This window comes from Narcine bancroftii, chromosome 3, assembly GCF_036971445.1.
Source record: "Narcine bancroftii isolate sNarBan1 chromosome 3, sNarBan1.hap1, whole genome shotgun sequence".
NCBI lineage: Eukaryota > Metazoa > Chordata > Chondrichthyes > Torpediniformes > Narcinidae > Narcine > Narcine bancroftii.
Window position 1 is genome coordinate 328182142 of NC_091471.1, and position 19737 is coordinate 328201878.

General features: G+C 50.4%; 2 protein-coding genes across 2 annotated transcripts in view; one reads left to right on the top strand and one right to left on the bottom strand.

Annotated features, from left to right (window-relative positions):
* LOC138756875 (forkhead box protein P1-like) overlaps positions 1 to 1825 on the bottom strand; it is a 54580-nt gene extending 52755 nt beyond the window's left edge. The window contains exons 1-3 of the mRNA XM_069923269.1: positions 1657 to 1825; positions 1359 to 1506; positions 870 to 1108 (exon numbers count right to left, since the gene is read on the bottom strand). Of these exons, the coding sequence (XP_069779370.1) occupies positions 870 to 1108; positions 1359 to 1506; positions 1657 to 1825 (556 nt within the window). The remainder of the gene's footprint in view (positions 1 to 869; positions 1109 to 1358; positions 1507 to 1656) is intronic.
* Positions 1826 to 14811: 12986 nt separating this feature from the next.
* Positions 14812 to 18691, top strand: LOC138759155 (protein phosphatase 1 regulatory subunit 3A-like). The gene is made up of 2 exons (XM_069929169.1): positions 14812 to 15649; positions 17665 to 18691. The coding sequence occupies exons 1-2, from the start codon at positions 14814 to 14816 to the stop codon at positions 17675 to 17677; spliced, it is 849 nt and encodes a 282-aa protein (XP_069785270.1). The 5' UTR covers positions 14812 to 14813; the 3' UTR covers positions 17678 to 18691.
* The last annotated feature ends 1046 nt before the right edge of the window (positions 18692 to 19737 follow it).

Here is a 19737-nt window from a genome sequence, read left to right on the forward strand (position 1 = left end):
TAAAGTTGTACAAGACATTGGTGAGGCCAAATTGGGAAAATTGTGTACAGTTTTGGCCACCGAACTACAGGAAAGATATCAGTAAGATTGAAAGAGTGCAGAGAAGATTTACTGGGACGTTCCCCAGACTTCAGGAACTGAGTTACAGGGAAAGGTTAAACAGATTCGGACTTTATTCCCTGGAGCATAGAATAATAAGGGGAGATTTAATCGGCTGAAATGTCGGTCGGTTTTTTCCACTGAGGGTCGGTGAGATCCAAACTATGGGACATGGGTTAAGGGTGAAAGGGGAAATGTTTAGGGGAAACCTCTTCCCACAGAGAACTGTGGGGGTTGTGGCATGAGCTGGAGCGGTTAATGTTGGCTCGATTTAAATGTTTTAAGAAAAATTTGCACAGGGTCGTGATGGGAGGGGTATGGACTAGTCGCAGGTCAGTGGGGTTAGTTCACAAAAACACACAGTAAATAGCAGAGGATCTCAGTCGGTCTCACGGCGTCTGTAGGAGATAGAGATAGATCACCGACGTTTCGGGTCTGAGCCCATCTTGAAAAAGCAGGCAGGTGTCTGAATTAAAGGCCAGGGGAGAGAAAAGATTGGGGGGGGGGGAAGAATGGGAGTGGGGAGGAGTCCATACTAACAGATAAAGGGTGCTAATTGGAGATAAGAGGGGAGGTGAGAATTGATTTTGGCTCCGTGAAAGGAGATGGGAAAAGGAGAGAGAGAGAGAGAGAGAGAGAGAGAGAGAGAGAGAGAGAGAAAGAGAGAGAGAGAGCGTGCACTGGGGAAAGGAGTCGTAGGGAAAGATGGGGGTTCTAATGGAAACCGGAGAATTAGATGTGAATGCCATCCAGCCCAGACGGAAGATGACCTCCATTCCTCTGATTGGCGGGCGGTCTGAGCCCAGCCGTGTGCGAGACCACAGACAAGACGGGGAACTGAAACGGGTGGCCACTGGGAAATCTGCACTGTTGTGGCGGATGGAGCCCAGGTGCTTGGCAAAGTGATCTCCCAGCCTCCATGATGTAGATGATGAGACTGCGACGGGAGGGCCAGATGCTGTCGACGACCACCACCCCCTGCCAGCACAGACCAAGAGGGCCGAAGGTCCTATGGTTCGGAGGCAGAGGGGAATGGTGACAGGATGGCAAGTGGTGGGGGGAGGGGAGCTGACCCTCTAGGAGGTGAGGGGGACAGGATGTGAGATGTCAACAGAGGCTCCATTATGGGAGAGGTCCACGTGACCCTCCACAATCCCACTGGGTTTCAGTCGGAGAGGTCACGTGACCTTACATGATCCCGACTCCCACCAGATTCCAGACAGAGAGGTCACGTGGCCATTCATGATCCCCACTCCCACCAGGTCCCAGATGAAGAGGTCAGTAAAGGCCCATCCCTTCTAAAGCCCAGGAAGGCCTCAGGCCTGAGCCACCACCCGCCCGTCAAAAGCCCCTGCTCCCCCAATGTCACAGCAGTTTGTCGCAGGGAAAAAACACTGAAAGGTCGACCTTCAAGTCAGACGAGAGGAGGAACGAAAAGAGCACCAGAAATGCAGCTCTGATATTTGCTTCACAAACAGGTAAAAGGTCAGGTCTTGCTGGTTTCCTGGCAAAGACGCCCGTTTCACGTAAACGTCACACATTTCCCCCCCCCCCCACCCTCCCCAAAGTTCTGAGAAATGAGGCGCTCCGGTTCGAGGGAAGTGCGTGCGGGAACAGAATGCGCCAGGTGGTTCGTGGGGGGTACATCACGGGTTACACCAAGGCGGTCCACGGTGAGGGACGGAACTCCGAGCTGCAGGGAGGGGCGGCGAGGTGGGAGCTCCATGCTATGGGAGGGGTTGGTGAAGAGGGAGCACGTTTTGGGATGGGCAGTGAGGAGGGAGCTCCACACTGTGGGAGGGGTCGGTCAGGAGGGAGCTCCATGCTGTGGGATGGGCAGTGAGGAGGGAGCTCCACACTGTGGGAGGGGGCAGTGTGGAGGGAGCTTCACACTGTGGGAGAGGGCAGTGAGGAGGGAGCTCCCTAATGCAGAAGGGACGATAATGAAGGACAATTAGTGGATCAGGTACCCCGGAGTTTGGGGGGGTGGGTGAACAGGGAGTGGAGGGGTTCAGACCACGGTCGGGAAGGATGAGTCCACACCAGGCTCGGGTGTGGAAATGGTGGAGTTCAGCAGCATGCACGAGCTGCAGAGGGGCATGTGGGACGTGGTAGAGGAAGCAAGATGGAGGATGCGGTGGAGGGACGGAGGGGAAGGAACAGCACAAGGATGGACCAGGTGAGGCATAGTGTGGTATCATGGAGGGTCACGTGGATCTCTCCATCTTGAACCCAGGGGGAGTGGGGATCGTGAAGGGTCATGTAGACCTCTCCGTCTGGAACCCAGTGACAGTGGGATTCAAGGAGGGTCATGATGTTATGGTAAAGTTGCACAAGACATTGGTGAGGCCAAATTTGGAGAATTGTGTGCAGTTTTGGTACCAAACTGCAGGAAAGATATCAATAAGATAGAAAGAGTGCAGAGAAGATTTACTAGGATATTGCCCAGACTTCAGGAACTGAGTTATAGGGAAAGGTTAAACATGTTAGGACTTTATTCTCTGGAGCGTAGAAGAATGAGGGGAGATTTGATCGAGGTATTTAAAATTATGAGGGGGTTAGACAGAGTAAATGTAGGTGGGTTTTTCCACTGAGGGTCGGTGAGATCTAAACCAGAGGACATGGGTTTAGGTTGAAAGGGGAAAGGTCTAGGAGGAACTTCACATAGAGAGTGTGGAATGAGCTGAGGTGGGGAATGTGGGCTCAATTTTAACGTTGAAGAAGAATTTGGACAGGTCCGTGGATGGGAGGGGTACGGACTGGGTGCAGGTCAGTGGGACGAGGCAGGAAAATGGTTTGGCACAGACTAGAAGGGGCCTGTTTCTGTCTGTTATGTTCTGTGGTTCAGAAGCTGGGGAAAGGCAAGGGGTGCATGATAGAGTATATAGAGGTGTTTGGGAGATAAATTGGGAAAGATTTGTTAGAGTAGGTCACACACAAATACTTTAAAACACAGAATCTTTGCAGGAGCTATTGCAAGAGTACTCAGAGTCTCATGATGGACTGTCATTTGCAAAAGGCAACAAATGGAACAACAGGCAGTAGCAGCTCTGTCTGGAAAACAGAACTTACTGTCTGGAAGGTCATGTGATCTTTGCCAGCAGAGAACAGAAAAAAACTTGCTTTGCTCTCAGAGTGAGAGAGGAGAGACATTGGTTCCAGAGGGACAAGCTGGCAAGCTTTGGAAGACGGCCTGATCAAAGGAGAGGACTGGCTGTCTGGTGTTTTCCCTCGGAATAGGAGAAACAGAAAGGAACTCTGTGGTGACCTGAAAACATCTGGAGAACCCTGAAGGGGGCAAGTTTCATCAACAAGACACCGGAGTGGCTGATTAAAAAAGAATCAGTTGTGGATGTCCTGGAACAAGAAAAACTCTCTCACTGAAAACCATCAAGAACCATTCTGAGTGGTAACCATTTACCTGTTAAGCACCAAAGCCTGGTGAACTTTATTAATGTTAACTCCTGTGCACAGTACAAGAATTACCTGCAATCAGTGAAATTGAACTGTGAACCAAATAACTTTGCTGAACTTACACACACATTACACATAAGTGCACTTAGAATTAGAAGGGTGTTAAGTAGGTTAAGTGAGTCAATAGAGATAAGTTAAAGTTTGATTCTATTTTCACATTCAAAGATAATTGAAAGCAACTTTTGTTTAAGTAACCCTTTGTTGTGGTGCTTATCTATTGCTGCTTGGTTTTGGGGTCCTCTGGACTCATAATAGGTGAAAGAGGGGGTCTGTCCTGAGAGAAGGGATTTCGTCCCTGGTCATGCTGACCCCGGGTGGGGGGAGGGAGGGGATAGGGGATGAGGAGACGAGAGGGGTGCTGGCAACCAGGTGGAGGTGGAGAGGGCAGAGAGACCGGGGCGGTGGGGAACACGTTGGGGAAGACAGTGAAGGGGGGGGAGGAGGCTGGGGCTCGGGTGGGTGGCCTCCTGAGGCAGGTACCGGGCCAGGAGATGCTGGTGGAAACGTCACTGGTGGAGGTGGGGGGGAGGGGGGAGAAATCGCAGGAGACGGCGCTGCCCAAGGAGCCACCGGCAAAGGAGATGCCAGGCGCGGAAATCCTGGTGGAAAAGAGGGACTGAACAGCCAGCAGCAACAATCCAGACAGAGTTGGCGCCGGGGGAGAGATTATGGGAGGACATGAGGGAATTAGGATCATATCAGGGAAATCCTGGCAGGGGAAGCTTCCAGGGAGAAAACCCCGTCAGAAGAGCACCGTGGAGTGGAGATTTTGGCAGGAGAGGTCTATGGGGTGGAGAGCCCAGCAGAGACAGCGCTGGGGGAAGAGAGACCAGGGCAACAGATGTGATGGCAGAGATGCCCACAGTAGAGGGCTGAGGGGTGGAGGTGACGAGAGGAGAGGTACCGGGAGAGCCTGAGCTACCTCACCCAGTGAGGTGTGGTGTGTGGCAAGGATTTTGTGGGTGCCGCGACTGGCGGTTCACCCAGTTCCTGGCGGCTATCCTGGACGCCTACAACGGAAGACCATCCCCGAGTGGGAGATCCTGGCCAGGGCGCTCTCGCCGAGTACTACTACCAGAAGAAGGGCGCCAGGCTGGGGGGACCAGATGGCAGCAGAGAGGCGGGGGGGGTGGGGTTCCTCCAAGGGACAGGACTCTCATGGGCATATCCATTTACAGTCTGGTGAACTACGTGGATGTGCCAGACCCCGATGAGCAATACAAGGAAGGTGCCCTGACCTGAGGCCTGGGCACGAGGCAGCCTAGTGAGAGAGGCCCAGACCAGGGCAGGAGGCTTCACCTAGCGAGGGAGACCTAGGCTGGGGAATAAGGTCTCAGCCTAGCAAGTGTTAGGAATTAAAGTACCTTTAAAGAAATTGCTCGAGACAAAAATTGAGAACAAAGAACATTTATTACTACAACAATGCAAAGTTGGGTGCTTCCCCTTACCCTGGGAATACACACACATACTGGGGCTCACCCAACTTTTATACAGTCAATTTCAGTATCAGAATGCCCTCCCCCTTACATTCTTCTGCCCCCTGGATGGGTTTGGCATAGGTAATTCTTCCTGCCTACGTGCAGTTTCAGTACACTTGGAGGACCAGGGGGTATCCTGTGGGTGCCCCATCATGTCATTGTCCTTATTCACACCTTCCTGATTCTCTGGGCTACAGTCTCTTAATATGCAGAGTTGACTCATTCTATCTAGGGTTGGCTAATTTCATATGTATAAATCTGTGTATGGTTAGCTAATTAGAAATGTATGACTTGGTACTTCTGTCCAGGGCTAGGAGACCCTTATCTGATCCAGACTACCTCAACTTCCTACATTCTATTGTACCTTACCATTCCTTATCTTAGTCCTATGGTCTTGTCACAAAGACTAGAAGATTCTTATGTTAATCGTGCTGACTCTGCTTTCCTGCATCCTAAGCCCCAAACTTATCCTGTTTGAACTGGTTTCAGCCATTTTACTGATGAACTTTAGTTTCTTCCATGTTCATAATTTTAGGTCAATTTTCCCATCTCTCACAATCCTCACTTTTCTTTTAGATCAGTAATACTGATCTTTCACCATGATCAGTGTTACTGATCTTTGGTTACTAGTGTCAGTGTGACTGATCCCCCCCCCCCCCCCCCCCACTTTCCTCACTTTTCTTTTAGATCAGTAACACTGATCTTTCAAGTGTAAGGTGTAGTTTTACCCAGCTGGTCAATAACCGAATTGTAATGTCTGTGTAAAGTCTTTAGGTAGGGGAGCACCATGAAGGTCAGGGGAGTGAGTCCAGCTGCTTATTAGGGTTTGGAGTATCAGGCTCCAGTTCTCAGTAAAAAGTCTAGTCCATCCCATACGTTGAAATATTGAAGCAGTGTCTTTGAAGCACACGACCTTTGTAAGTGTTGTCCCGACGAAGTCTGTGAGAGGCGCTGCCTTCAGCAGCGAACGAGTCGCAGTCTATGAGAAGCGCTGCCTTCAGCAGCGAACGAGTAGCAGTAGTCAGGCGGTTCCGTTTGATTGTGGCTAGTATCTGATGTCCTCTTCAGCCCCGAACCCTAGGGCCACCGATCTCCGAAGGCTGTTTGGAGCCTGATATTAAAGTGTCAAGCAGCTCACGTTGTTGGAAACTGGTGCTCCCTTTCATGGGGTGATGAAAAGAGACCAAGCTGGGGGGGGATTGTTTCTTGTGATTTAACTGTGTGTTGCAGCTTGTCTGCTAACATTAGCATATATATCATTGAACTTGTGAGTTGCAGCCTGTCTGTGTACATTAGCATATGTGTCAACTCTCTCTCTCTCTGCTACATGTACAATCCTGACTACCATTCTGTCTGTCTTTGTCCCACCATGTCCTTTGTGAGGATTTTGACACCCTGCACTCTACTTCGCTCCTTTCCACGTTATATAACCACCAGATGAGCAGCAGCTCCCTGAAAACAGGTGTTCCCCTTCAGGGATGATCAGAGAGAGAGAGCCAGGTGGGGGATTATGTGTCTCGTGGTTGTGTGAAGTGTCTGTTTGTTTTGCGGTTAGCTTGTTAGTTTCCCCCTTTGTGTGAAATGTACATTGTTTGTTTTGCGGTTAGTCTGTGTACACAGGTGCCTCACTGTGTGACTGCCTATCCCCACTGTGTTTCCCTGATCCGTATTCTAAATACCTTGCCTCTATGCCCTCTCTAGCCTGTAAAACAGTACAATCTGTAACCTCTGCTACCCCTTCTCCAGAAGTACTTAAAACATCGAGAGTACTCCACTAAAGCTGTTTAATTCCCCTGGTCCGTATTGGGATCCCTTATATCCCATTATGACTATACATTAAATCTATGCCCTGTCTACATTCTAAAGGAGCTGAATTGTAACCTCTGCTGCCCCTATTCCAGGGGGGCTTAAAACATTAACGAACAATATTCCAAAGAAATTAGTAAACAACAATGAAGAATACATGTAAGCTCATTAAAATACAATAAGAACTGAATAAAACACAAAAAATGTAAAGCTCATTGAAAACTGCAATAAAATACAATAAGAACTGAATAAAACACAATAAATGTAAAGCTCATTGAAAACTGCAATAAAATGCAAGAAGAACTGAATAAAACCACAATAAATGTCAAACTCATTGGAAACTGCAATAAAATACAATAAGAACTGAATAAAACACAATAAATGTAAAGCTCATTGAAAACTGCAATAAAATGCAAGAAGAACTGAATAAAACCACAATAAATGTAAAGCTCATTGAAAACAGCAATAAAATACACAAAAACTGAATAAACCACGATAAATGTAAAGCTCATTGAAAACAGCAATAAAATACACAAAACTGAATAAACCACGATAAATGTAAAGCTCATTGAAAACAGCAATAAAACACACAAAACTGAATAAACCACGATAAATGTAAAGCTCATTGAAAACAGCAATAAAATACACAAAAACTGAATAAACCACGATAAATGTAAAGCTCATTGAAAACAGCAATAAAATACACAAAACTGAATAAACCATTAAAAAAAACGAATAAAATTGTAACATTATGGCACTTTGTCATTAATTCTTTGAATGTGGGTCCAGCCTTTCTCTCTTGTTCTTACTGCGGTGTCTGTAATTAAAAGTACACAGAAGGGACCATCCCAGGCAGGTTTTAGTTGATCCTCTTGCCATGCTTTTACATATAACCAATCACTAGATTTTAATAAAATGAATAACAATCTGACTTTCCTTTGTGTTAGTGTAAAAATTGTAAAATGAAACACAAACCATATTTGCATGGGTTTTGAATATGTTAGACCTTATTAAAATGCAGTTGGAGCTGCTTGTCTGTATGGGGCACAACCCTCCAATTTGTTAGAGTGAGTACATAACAGACATTGCAGCACAAGAGCCCCTGCAAGAGAACTTGAAACATATTCAACCTTTAGTTCTGCCTTAAGTAAAATGCCTTGTGCCACAGCTCACAGGAGCTGGCCTTATTTAAAACAGTCTGTAAAACAGGCACCAAAAAAAGTTAAAGATGTTCTTATGAAGATTGCACACACAATAATTTAAGTACAGGCTAGTTTCTATTATATTCCACTTAAAAGTTCTGCTGCATGAATCCTGGAGCTTGTGGAGTCATTATTGAATCAAGAAATATTGGTACCATGCCAATCTCATTCTAACATGCCAATTTCTCCAGTCCTTAAGTCAAGATGTACTGAATAGCATCTGGTACAAGATCTGTGAGTTCTTAATGATATTATTATTCTTATGCACCCAATTGTTCTGAACGATGCCACCAATTTAAATCATATTCCACCTATTGCAGTACTCACACACCACCATAGACCAGTTCGCAGGTTTATTTCTCCATTAAGCTGAATCCAGTTGCGCAGGATTTACCTCCGTGATTATTTACAATGTAACTTCCGCACTACCGGATTTAAATATAAACCTGATGAATGGGGGAAAGTTATCATGAATTAAATAACAGCGGCAATACAGAGAAATTGTGCTGAGGCATTAATTTCACTCCGGAGGAAAATGCACCAGAGAAATGAATGATTAAACTTATAGGAATCCCCATAGGAATCCCCAGAGGTATCTTTATTCTCCAGAGGTGGGTGATCTTTAAACTCACGGACCTTGACTGCTGAATGTGTAGAAGAAATGTATTAAATGTGTTGATAGGGCTCCATACCTCTAACTGCAAGACAAGAGCCTGAAGCCTCAATTTCAAGTGCCACAGTGCACTTAAAGGGACATGCACACTCCCCCTTCAACTGGCTGATCCAGCCACTTTACACATCAGATCCTTTCTTTATCTCACATACACTTAAAGTTAAGATGTATAGAACTCACCCTATTTGCGCAAACATTTCTCCCTGCAAATGTTATAACATCACTATTCTCAGGTAGTCCCTGTGCAAAATCACATTTGAATACAATTTATTTCATAAATTGGAATTAACTGGTAGTTAAATTCGCTAATTCTTCAGTATTGAAAAACGATCATTTATGACATTTAAATTTTAGCATGAATTTTAATCAATATTGGTCAGTGACTGAAGTGGGAAGTCGTGATTTATGAAATTATCTCTGGTCTCTACTCTCCCACTCCCTGCACTTCTCCCAACATTCAGGAGCTGGCACACAGTCCCTGCCTTTTTTTTTCATGTTACTCGTCTACTATTCCTTTAACTGCTTGCATCAAAATGTTAGCCTTTGCTTTCTGCTTATCCTCAGATGTCTGGACAAATGCTTTTTGTGTGATCTGTAGAAGCTGGGTTATTCCCTGCTCATGCCAATTTTCTGTCTTTTGTAATTTTCTCTTAATGTCTGGGGCTGAGTTGGTAACAAAACCTGTTAGTACCAATTGTTCCCCTGCTGGGGATTCTATGTCGAGACCCCCATATTGTATATATATATGGTCCCAAAAATTGGTCTAACTGTTCAGCACATCCCTGGGGATCTTCTATCAGGGAGGTCAGTTCTTTCTTAAAGTTACACACTTCAGTACTGGTCAGGGGCACATTTACGAAACCGAGACCCTCTCCCATGGGAACTTCCCGCAGTGGTCTCATCCAATTGGTTTCTGGCTTATTAGGTCTGGGTTCCTGCTCCCTGGGAAATGAATCAAAGGGTTCTGCCCTTTCTTCCTGAAGAGTCTCACGCTGTTCTGAATTAAAGTTACCTCTCTCTCCTGCCAACAGAGGTGGTAATCGAGTGCTTTGTGAGCAAGTTATCATACCACTCCTGCTCTCTTCTCTCTTCTCTAGTGGTGGGGGAGGTGGGGAAGGTGCAGAAGGGTAGGTCATAGGAGGGGAAGGAAAGATAGGAGCCGGCATAGGAGGAACATAGGGTGGAGGGAGGGAATGTAACACATCCCAACCCTGTGATTCAGGGACAAGAGGTTCCTCGTCTCTCTTATCCCTGGATTCTTTCTCATTCAAAACCAGCTGTTCAATGGATCCCTTGAGCCAGCAGGCTGCATATTCCCTGCTCTCAACATTGTCTGGCTGGTTTTGATAGAGCCATAAGTTCAAAGCTTCACACATCCATTCATCCTCGGATCCGAATTTTGGCCAGTACACGGAGCTCCCTTTAACCGGGTATCCCACCCATTCATTACAACAATACCTGACCGTCGTCAGTTTGTCTTTACCGCGGGTCTTTCCTGTGCCCCACTCAGATAACATCATCCCAAGCGGGCTGTACGTAGCTATCTGGTGGTCACGTCCTGTGTCAGGACTCTCATCTCTACTGCCCGCTAGTTTGTCTTTACCGCGGGTCTTTCCTGTGCCCCACTCAGATAACATCATCCCAAGCGGGCTGTACGTAGCTATCTGGTGGTCACGTCCTGTGTCAGGACTCTCATCTCTACTGCCCGCTATTCCCATACTTAGGAACAAGTAAAATACTCTTACCGAGTTCTGGCAGTACTGCTCTAGCGCGCGTCCTTCCGCCGTTTGTTCTCAATGCCTCTTCTCGGATATCACTCGCTTCTTCCACTGACCAGCCACCCGTCGCCCGTGAGTCCAGCTGAATCAGCCGGGGTGCACCTACTCTCGTCGTCGGGGCACTCTGTCAGTGGAGGGAGTGTGATCCCGGACGAGCCCCCATTTGTTAGGAATTAAAGTACCTTTAAAGAAATTGCTCGAGACAAAAATTGAGAACAAAGAACATTTATTACTACAACAATGCAAAGTTGGGTGCTTCCCCTTACCCTGGGAATACACACACATATTGGGGCTCACCCAACTTTTATACAGTCAATTTCAGTATCAGAATGCCCTCCCCCTTACATTCTTCTGCCCCCTGGATGGGTTTGGCATAGGTAATTCTTCCTGCCTACGTGCAGTTTCAGTACACTTGGAGGACCAGGGGGTATCCTGTGGGTGCCCCATCATGTCATTGTCCTTATTCACACCTTCCTGATTCTCTGGGCTACAGTCTCTTAATATGCAGAGTTGACTCATTCTATCTAGGGTTGGCTAATTTCATATGTATAAATCTGTGTATGGTTAGCTAATTAGAAATGTATGACTTGGTACTTCTGTCCAGGGCTAGGAGACCCTTATCTGATCCAGACTACCTCAACTTCCTACATTCTATTGTACCTTACCATTCCTTATCTTAGTCCTATGGTCTTGTCACAAAGACTAGAAGATTCTTATGTTAATCGTGCTGACTCTGCTTTCCTGCATCCTAAGCCCCAAACTTATCCTGTTTGAACTGGTTTCAGCCATTTTACTGATGAACTTTAGTTTCTTCCATGTTCATAATTTTAGGTCAATTTTCCCATCTCTCACACAAGGGAGGTCTAGGCATGAGGCCTCAGCCTAGTGAAGGAGGCCCAAACGGGGAAATGAGACTTTGGCCTAGGGAGGGAGGCCCAAACAGGAACAAGGCCTCAGCCTTGCGAGGGAGGCCTAGACATGAGGCCTTGGACTATTGAGAGAAACCCTGACCTAGTGAGGAAGATCCAGACCAGGATATGAGGACTCAGCCTAGCAAGGGAGCCCTAGGCCGAGTCAGGAGACCCCTGTCAACTACATGGACAGGCCGGCCCCCCAATGAGGAAGGCAAGGAAGGCGCCCTGACCACGACCCAGTGCAATGCCTCTGGCTGTTCGAGAAGGGCAGCAATGGTGGCAGCATCGAGAAGTCCAGCCTGCTGGATGTGATGGACCATCCAGACTAGCAACCCTTTCACCAGACAAGGAGAAGCTCGATGCGGTGAACGGTGGTCGGCTGGTGAGGCAGGAGTGACACAGCCACCTATGGCCGCTTCCTGAAGGCCAAGCGGCCTCCTGCTGCTGTCCTTCGCCTTTCTGTTGGACTACCTGGATGCCATGGGGCCAGAGCCCCCCACACCCTCCCGACTGCCTTGATGAGCTATTACTGGTGCAAGTACAGAGGCTAGCTCGGGGGTGGGGGGGGTGTGTGGGATGCTGGAGTGCTGAAGGGAGGCCTGGAGAGGGCGACCAGGCCTGTCAAACCACGAGGCCTGCAGACGCTGGGGTCGAGAGCAATGCACGAACTTGGCAGGTCTCGTGGCCTCCGTAGGAAGTCGAGAGTCATCAACGTTTCCCGCCTGGAAAGCAAAAGCAGGCAAAGCCCCCCACCCCCAGTTTCAGAGAAATCAGCTTCAACTCCATCTGAAAAGGATAAGACTCCAGTGCCCCCATTGCAGTCTCCTCTGGGAGGTCACTTTGTCAAGCACCTTGGCTCTGTTCGCTGGGGTAGTGCGGATCTCCCGGTGGCCTCCCGTTTCAATTTCCCCGTCCAGTTCCCTTGCCGACATCTGCGGTCTCACACACGGACCGGACTGAGTCCAGCCGCACATTGGAGGAACAACCCTCTTCTTCTTCCTTCCATCTCCTTCCCTCTGTGCGGGAGAACAGAGGTATCTGGGAATACAGAGATATAATTCCCTGAAAATGGCGACACAGCGAATTCCAGAGATTTCCCCACCCTCTGGGAAAAGCATCTCTGACCTAAATCTACTCCCCTGGATCTTGAGGCGATGTCCCCTCGTTCTGGTCTCCTCCACCAGTGGGATCAACTTACCCTCCTGATCCATGCCTTTCATCATTTTATCTGATCCCCTCTCATTCATCTAAATTCCAGTCCCCAGTCGAGGCAATCTCTCCTCATGGGCCAACCGCCTCATCTCTGGAACCAACCTGGTAAACCTCCTCTGCATCACCTCCAAAGCTAGTACATCCTTCCTCAAGTCAGGAGACCAGAACTGCACCCAGTTCTCCAGTTGCGGCCTCACCAGGACCTCATACAGTTGCAGCAGGACCTCCTGGTTCCCAAATTCAATCCCCTCCAGCAATGAAGACCAATCTGCCTTCAAACCCACAGACCAAACTTTGGCGATTCATGCACCAGCTCTCCCAGGTCTTCCTGCAAGGCAGCAGGCTGCAATTGCTTGCCGTTTAAATAACAACCCGATCTTCGATTCCAAAGTGAATCACCTCACATTTGCCAATGTTAAATGCCCTCCGGTTGGAGAGGACCCAGATGGAAAGTGAGGTGTTGGTCCTCCAATTTGCGGGCGGTCTCGTCACACATGAGACTGCAGGCAGACACGCCGGCAAGGGAACGGAGAATTGAAATGAGCGACCCTTTGCAGATCCACGCAGACAGAGCTGAGGTGCAAAAGAATCTCAGGGCTGTAGGTGATGGGCTCTGACTACAAATCTGCACATTGCTGCTGTGCTGGGTTTCAATTGGTGCATTCTGCTGAGCAGCAGGTGCCCCTATTGGTGCACTCTGTCCCCAGTCTGGATTCCTATTGGTGAACAGGGATTGTTCTCAAGTGGTCGATTTAAGGGGCGCCTCCAGGGTGCTCTGATTGGTCGGCCGCGGCAGGGGCGTTGCCAGATGCTTCACCGCTCTGATTGACAAGGTGCTCTAGATGGTCAGGTCATTCTGATTGGCAGCAGGCTGTTGCAAGTTTAGGACATTGCCCAGCCCCTCTGATTGACAAGCCACAGATCTCTCTGATTGGCCAGTCCCTCTGATTGACAGGCTGTGGCAAGGAAAGTGGTGTTTCTGGCCCGCTGTGATTGACAGACCACGGCAGGGGCGATTCCGGCACGATATAATGACAAGCCTTGATTCTCTCCGATTGGTCTGACGTCTCCGTCCCGCTCTGATTGACCCGGCCTATCCGATTGACAAGCGTGCGGTCGTTCTGATTGGTCGGACCCCTTTAATGACAGGCCGCAGCAAGTGCAGGGGCGTCTCTGTCCCGTTCTGATCCACAGAACCCGCCCCTAGAAGCTCTCTGATTGGTCGAGCCAACTCTGATGGACAAACGTGGACCTTTTCTGATTGGCTTTCCGCAGTCGCTCTGACAGACCCCGGTAGGTGTCTGTCCCACCTTCCGGCCGACTCTGACTGGTCGATCAATTTGATTGACAGCTCAAGCCCTCTGTTTGGTCGGCTATCTCAGACTGGCCGAACCACCTCTGATGAACCTCACGCCCCCCCCTCCCTCCCTCCACTTCCTCTGGTTGGCCGGCCGTCTCCGACTGGTCGGGCCTGCTCTGATTGTCAATCCATCCTTTTGATTGGCAGTGCCCACTCTGAAAGACAGGCTCGGGCTCTCTCTAACTGGCCGGCCGCAGCAAGGGCCCCTCAAGACTGGCCGAGCCCCTCTCTGATTGGCCCCGACTATCTCTCTGATGGACAGGCCGCTGCCCCTTCTGATTGGTAGATTGGCCGAGCCTCTTCTGATGGACAGACTGATTTCCCTTTCTGCTTGGTCAAAATTCTCCGACAGGCCGAGCCCACCAATGATGGGCAAGCCACGGCCCCCTCTGATTGTCTGAGCCCATCCTCTAATAGAAAAGCCGCGGCCCCCCTCTAATGGACAGGCCACTGACCATTCTGATTGGCAGACTGGCCGAGCCTCCTCTGATGGACAGGCCATGCCTCTCTCTGATCGGCCCAACCTCTCCAACCGGCCCCCGCCCTACTCTGGTGGACAAGCCCCCTCCCCCATCTGATTGGCAGAGTGGCCGAGCACCCCTTTGATGGACAGGCCGATCCTCCCTCTGATTGGCTTCTGTTCTTCCCTCTGATGGACTGACCGCTGATTGGCAAACTGGTCGAGTTCTCTCTGATGGACAGGCTACAGCCCTCTATGATTGGCCGACCGGCTGAGCTCCCGCTGTCGGACAGGCCGCTGATCCCTCTGATTGGCTGATCTCCCGAACCCCCCCCCCATACCTCTGACGGACGGCCCATGACTGACAGCTGCCGTTGCAGCGGCCGGACCCAGAGCGCGATGAGCGGCCCGGGGCTGCTGCTGCTGCGGGTGCCGGAGGAAGAGGGGAGCGGGGTTGCCGAGGAGGAGGAGGAAGACGAGGACAGCGATGCCTTCACCGTGCACCTCCGCCACCGCTCGTCGCCCACCCCCCGGCGCCGGGATAGGAGCCGCGACGAGGCGGACGAGCCCCCCGCCGGCGGCCGCCGTAAGGTCCTCTTCGCCGATGCCTGCGGCCGGGAGCTGGAGCATTGGTTCCGCTACGGGCCGTTTGACGAGACCCCGTCCCCGGAGGAGAAGCCTGAGGCCGTCTGCTGGCTGCTGCCCGACTTCCAGGTGCCGGCGGAGCCGTGGCTCCTGCTGCAGCGGGTGCGGGAGCAGGGCGTGGAGGTCGAGGCGGTGCGGCCTGTGGAAGGGGAGCCGCTGTCAGTGCGGGGGCTGGCCAGGGTGCTGAACGTGTCCTTCCGCAAGACGGTGCACGCCCGGGCCACCCTGGACGGCTGGGCCACCCACTACGACCACCCGGCTGCTTATGTGGAGTCAGCGCCGGACGGCGAGACCGACCTCTTCGCCTTCGTGCTCTCCTACCCGCGGCTGTACGCCCGGCCCGGCGCCCGCCTGCACTTCGCCGTGCGCTACGAGGCCGGCGACGACCCCGCCCGGTCGGCCGTGCGCTGGGCCAACAACGGCGGCCGCGACTACGCGCTGGTGTGCGCCGCTACGCCGGCCGGCGAGGGAGAGCGCCGGCGGGGATCCGCGGGGTCTGCGCCGCCGGCGTTAGAGAGGCGGGGTTGCCTGAAGCCGCCTTCGCTCAGGTAGGGGCACCCGGCAAGGGTGGCGACGACCCGCCTTTGCGAGCCTGCTCGACCCCTCTCGGGTGCAAAAATACCCCAGGACGAGCAGAAATACCCCTCTCAGGTACAGAAATACCCCTCTCAGGTACAGAAATACCCCTCTCAGGTACAGAAATACCCCTCTCAGGTACAGAAATACCCCTCTCAGGTACAGAAATACCCCTCTCAGGTACAGAAATACCCCTCTCAGGTACAGAAATACCCCTCTCGGGAGTAACCCCTCTCAGGTGCAGAAATACCCCTCTCGGGAGTAACCCCTCTCAGGTGCAGAAATACCCCTCTCGGGTGCAGAAATACCCCTCTCGGGTGCAGAAATACCCCTCTCGGGTGCAGAAATACCCCTCTCGGGTGCAGAAATACCCCTCTCGGGTGCAGAAATACCCCTCTCGGGTGCAGAAATACCCCTCTCGGGTGCAGAAATACCCCTCTCGGGTGCAGAAATACCCCTCTCGGGTGCAGAAATACCCCTCTCGGGTGCAGAAATACCCCTCTCGGGAGCAGAAATACCCCTCTCGGGAGCAGAAATACCCCCTCTCGGGAGCAGAAATACCCCCTCGGGAGCAGAAATACCCCCTCTCGGGAGCAGAAATACCCCCTCTCGGGAGCAGAAATACCCCCTCTCGGGAGCAGAAATACCCCCTCTCGGGAGCAGAAATACCCCCTCTCGGGAGCAGAAATACCCCCTCTCGGGAGCAGAATTACCCCAGGAGGAGCATTTGGCCCATTGAGGCTGTCCCGTCATTCAGTCATGAGCTGATGATCCCTTCGCCCCACCCAGCACCCCCCTCTCCCCCTGCTGCCCCTGGCCTTCTCATAACTCAGAGGTTTCCAAACTGCCCCCTCCTAAACTCTGCTTCCACCTTAAGCAATCCCTGTGCTACCAGTAAATCACTAGACTCTGCGGACACTACAGTTGAAGTAAAAGCACACAACACTGGAGAAGCTCCGCAGATCAAACAGCATCCTTTATGTAGCAGAGGCAGCAATGTATCAACGACGTTTTGGGCTCGCACCTTCATCAAAGAACAGGAAAATGCTGGCAAGCTTCCGGACAAAAGGGTTGGGGGGGGGGGGAAGGGAAGAGGGCAAAGGGAGGAGATGATAGGTGGAGAAAGGAGGGAGGGTACAGAAGCCCTGAGAGGGATGCCTTATACCTTAAGGTCTCTGTGATTAGTCAGGGGAAAAAAAAAATCACAAGATTCTGGAGACCCCGGGCCATCGGCAGACCTCCCACCGATCATCTGCAGACATTGGGTCATCCGCAGACTTCCAGGCCATCCACAAATTCGTGTGCCATCCACAGACCTCCCAGGCCATCTGAAGACTCCGCAGATGAAGTAAAAAACACATGATGCTGGAGAAAGACAGCAGGTCAAACAGGGTCCTTTATGTGGAAGAGATAAAGATGACCGACATTGAAGGGTTTGAGCCCGGTGATGTATCGTTATCTTTGCTACATAAAGGACCCTGTTTGACCTGCCGAGCTTCTACAGAAATCTGTGATTTTTTTTTACTGTGATTAACAAGGGATTACTTAAGGTAAAGGTTCCATCATTGCCACGTTAGAATGTAACATGCATGAAATTCTTTTTAACTTTTGTCCACCGTAAGGAAGAGCATCTCCACTTTGTCCAGTGCCCCTCACAGAAACAAGGCCCCAGCGAGGAACAAATTTGTGACCCCACCCCTGCCCCCCCACTGGTTTAACGAGACCAGTGCTCTAACCCCTGAGCTATCAGAGCCTCACTTTGTCCAAGAAATGAGGCCCCAGCAAGAGACGAACTCGCAACCCCCCCCCTTCTTTAACGAGACCAGCGCTCTAACCCCTGAACTATCGGATGCTCGTACTTGGAGGGGAAATTGCCCAGGAACACCAGGTGCTGTACTTGGTGAGGGGCACTGGAAGTTAAAGAATTACATGTACGTTATGTTCCAAATGTGGTATTGTGTGACAATAATGGAACCTTTTCCTTTAGACCCCGTGGTTGAAGTAAAAACGTGACGTTGGAGAAACTCAGAAGGTCAAACTCCTTTATACTGGAATGGTAAAAATACATCACTGATGTTTCAGGCTTGAGCCCTTCATCAAGGTATTCCCCCCATAACCTTTGATGCCCTGGCTAATCAAGAACTTCTGCCTTAAATACACCCAATGACCCGGCCTCTACATAAAATAAGACTAACCCCTCCCTATCCCGTAACCTTCTATTTTACTTCCATCCATGGGTCTCTTAAATGCCCCAAATGTTCCAGCCTCCACCACCACCCCTGGCAAGGCATTCCAGGCACATCTATTGAGTCTCCTCTCATCCTTTGCTTCCAGGAGAAAGGTCCCTTGCCTCATGAGACCCATTCTCCAGTATCTTGGTAAACCTCTCCCAGATGTCTCCTCTAAATGTCCTCTGGTGGTTGTTGATCCTGCCCTGGGAAACAGGCGCTGGCCGTCCACCCTATCTATGCCTTTCAGAATCTTGTCGACCTCTATCAAGTCTCCTCTCACCCTCCTATGCTCCAAAGCTCTGCTAACTTTGCCTCATGAAACATGTTTCCCAATCCAGGCAACATCCTAGTCAATCTCCCACATCCTTCCTGTAATGAGGTGACCAGAACTGAACACAATTCTCCAAGTGGGGTCTCACTGACCTCTCGACTCCTGAGCTCAATCCCCCCCCCCCCCCGACTAATGAAACCCATCAGCTGCAGAGTTTCTCAAATGCCTGTAATGTTCCAGCCTCCACTACCATCCTTAGCAATGAATTCCAGGCCCTCACAACTCTGTGTCAAGGGGAATAGTGTCTAAGAGGAAGGAGGTGTTGATGAGGCTGGACGGGGCACTGGGGAGATCTCACTTGGAGGAACCGTGTGCAGTTTTGGGCCCCTTAGAAGGGATGTACTGATGTTGGAGATGATTTACCAGGATGATTCCTGGGCCAACAGATGAGGAACGTTTAGCGGCTCTTAGACTGCATTCATTATGAGAGGGGATCTCATAGGTACATTTTGATCGCTGAAAGGATTGGACAGAATAAGATATTTCCCTTGGTGGATGAATCCAGGACAAGAGGCCACAGTCTTAGAATGAGAAGACACCCGTTTAAAACCGAGATGAGGAGAAAATTCTTGATCCAGAGGGGCCATGGGTTTGGGGAATTCGTTGCCACGTCCAGCCGTGGAGGCTCAATCGTTGGGGGAGATTGATAGGGGTCTAATGAGTCAGGAATCGAGGGGAAAAGGCCGGAATTTGGAACTAGAGGTAAGAATGGTGCAGTTCAGGGGGGAATGGCGGAGCAGGCTCGATGGGTTGAATGGCCCACTTCTGTTCCTTTATTTTGTGAACTTTCCTAAACACCCTCCCTTCACTTTCTACACACGTCCTCTGGTGTTTGCTGATCATGCCCTGGGAAACAGGCGCTGACCTCCACCCAGTCTACACCTCTCAGAACTTTGTCGACCTCGATCAAGTCTCTCTCATCCTTCGACGCTCCAAAGAGAAAAGTCTCAGCACTGCCAACCTTTCCCTCATAAGATACTGCTCCAGGCAAGATGAGGCAGAGGGGTCCGCGGGGTGCATCCTTCCGGCCTTGGGCATCAGTAGGCGGTGGGTTTGCCTGAAGCCTCCTTCGCTCAGATAGGGAGCAGGACCTCTTTCCCCACCCCCTCCCCCCTCCCCCACCCCGGCTACCCAAAGCTCTCACCCCGCCCCCCAACCCTGGCACCTTGGGGATACGGCATCAGTTCCTCAATCAATGAGCCTCCTTGCAGGTCACTGGCTCCCAGACCCCCTCGGTATATAATTCCCCTCGGTATATAATTCCCCTCCCCAACTCTACTAGACATAGGAGCTGAAAAAGGCTATTCAGCCCATCAAGTGAGCCCCACCATTCAATCATGGGTTGTGAAGAGAGCTTTTGGCATCTTGGCTTTCATAAATCAAAGTATTGAGTCCAGGAGTTGGAACATTATGGTAAAATTGTAGAAGACATTGGTGAGGCCAAATTTGGAGAATTGTGTACAGTTTTGGTCACTGAACTACAGGAAAGATATCAATA

Coding starts and splice junctions, on each gene's coding strand:
- LOC138759155 (XM_069929169.1), top strand. CDS start 14,814: ATGACTGACAGCTGCCGTTGCAGCGGCCGGACCCAGAGCGCGATGAGC.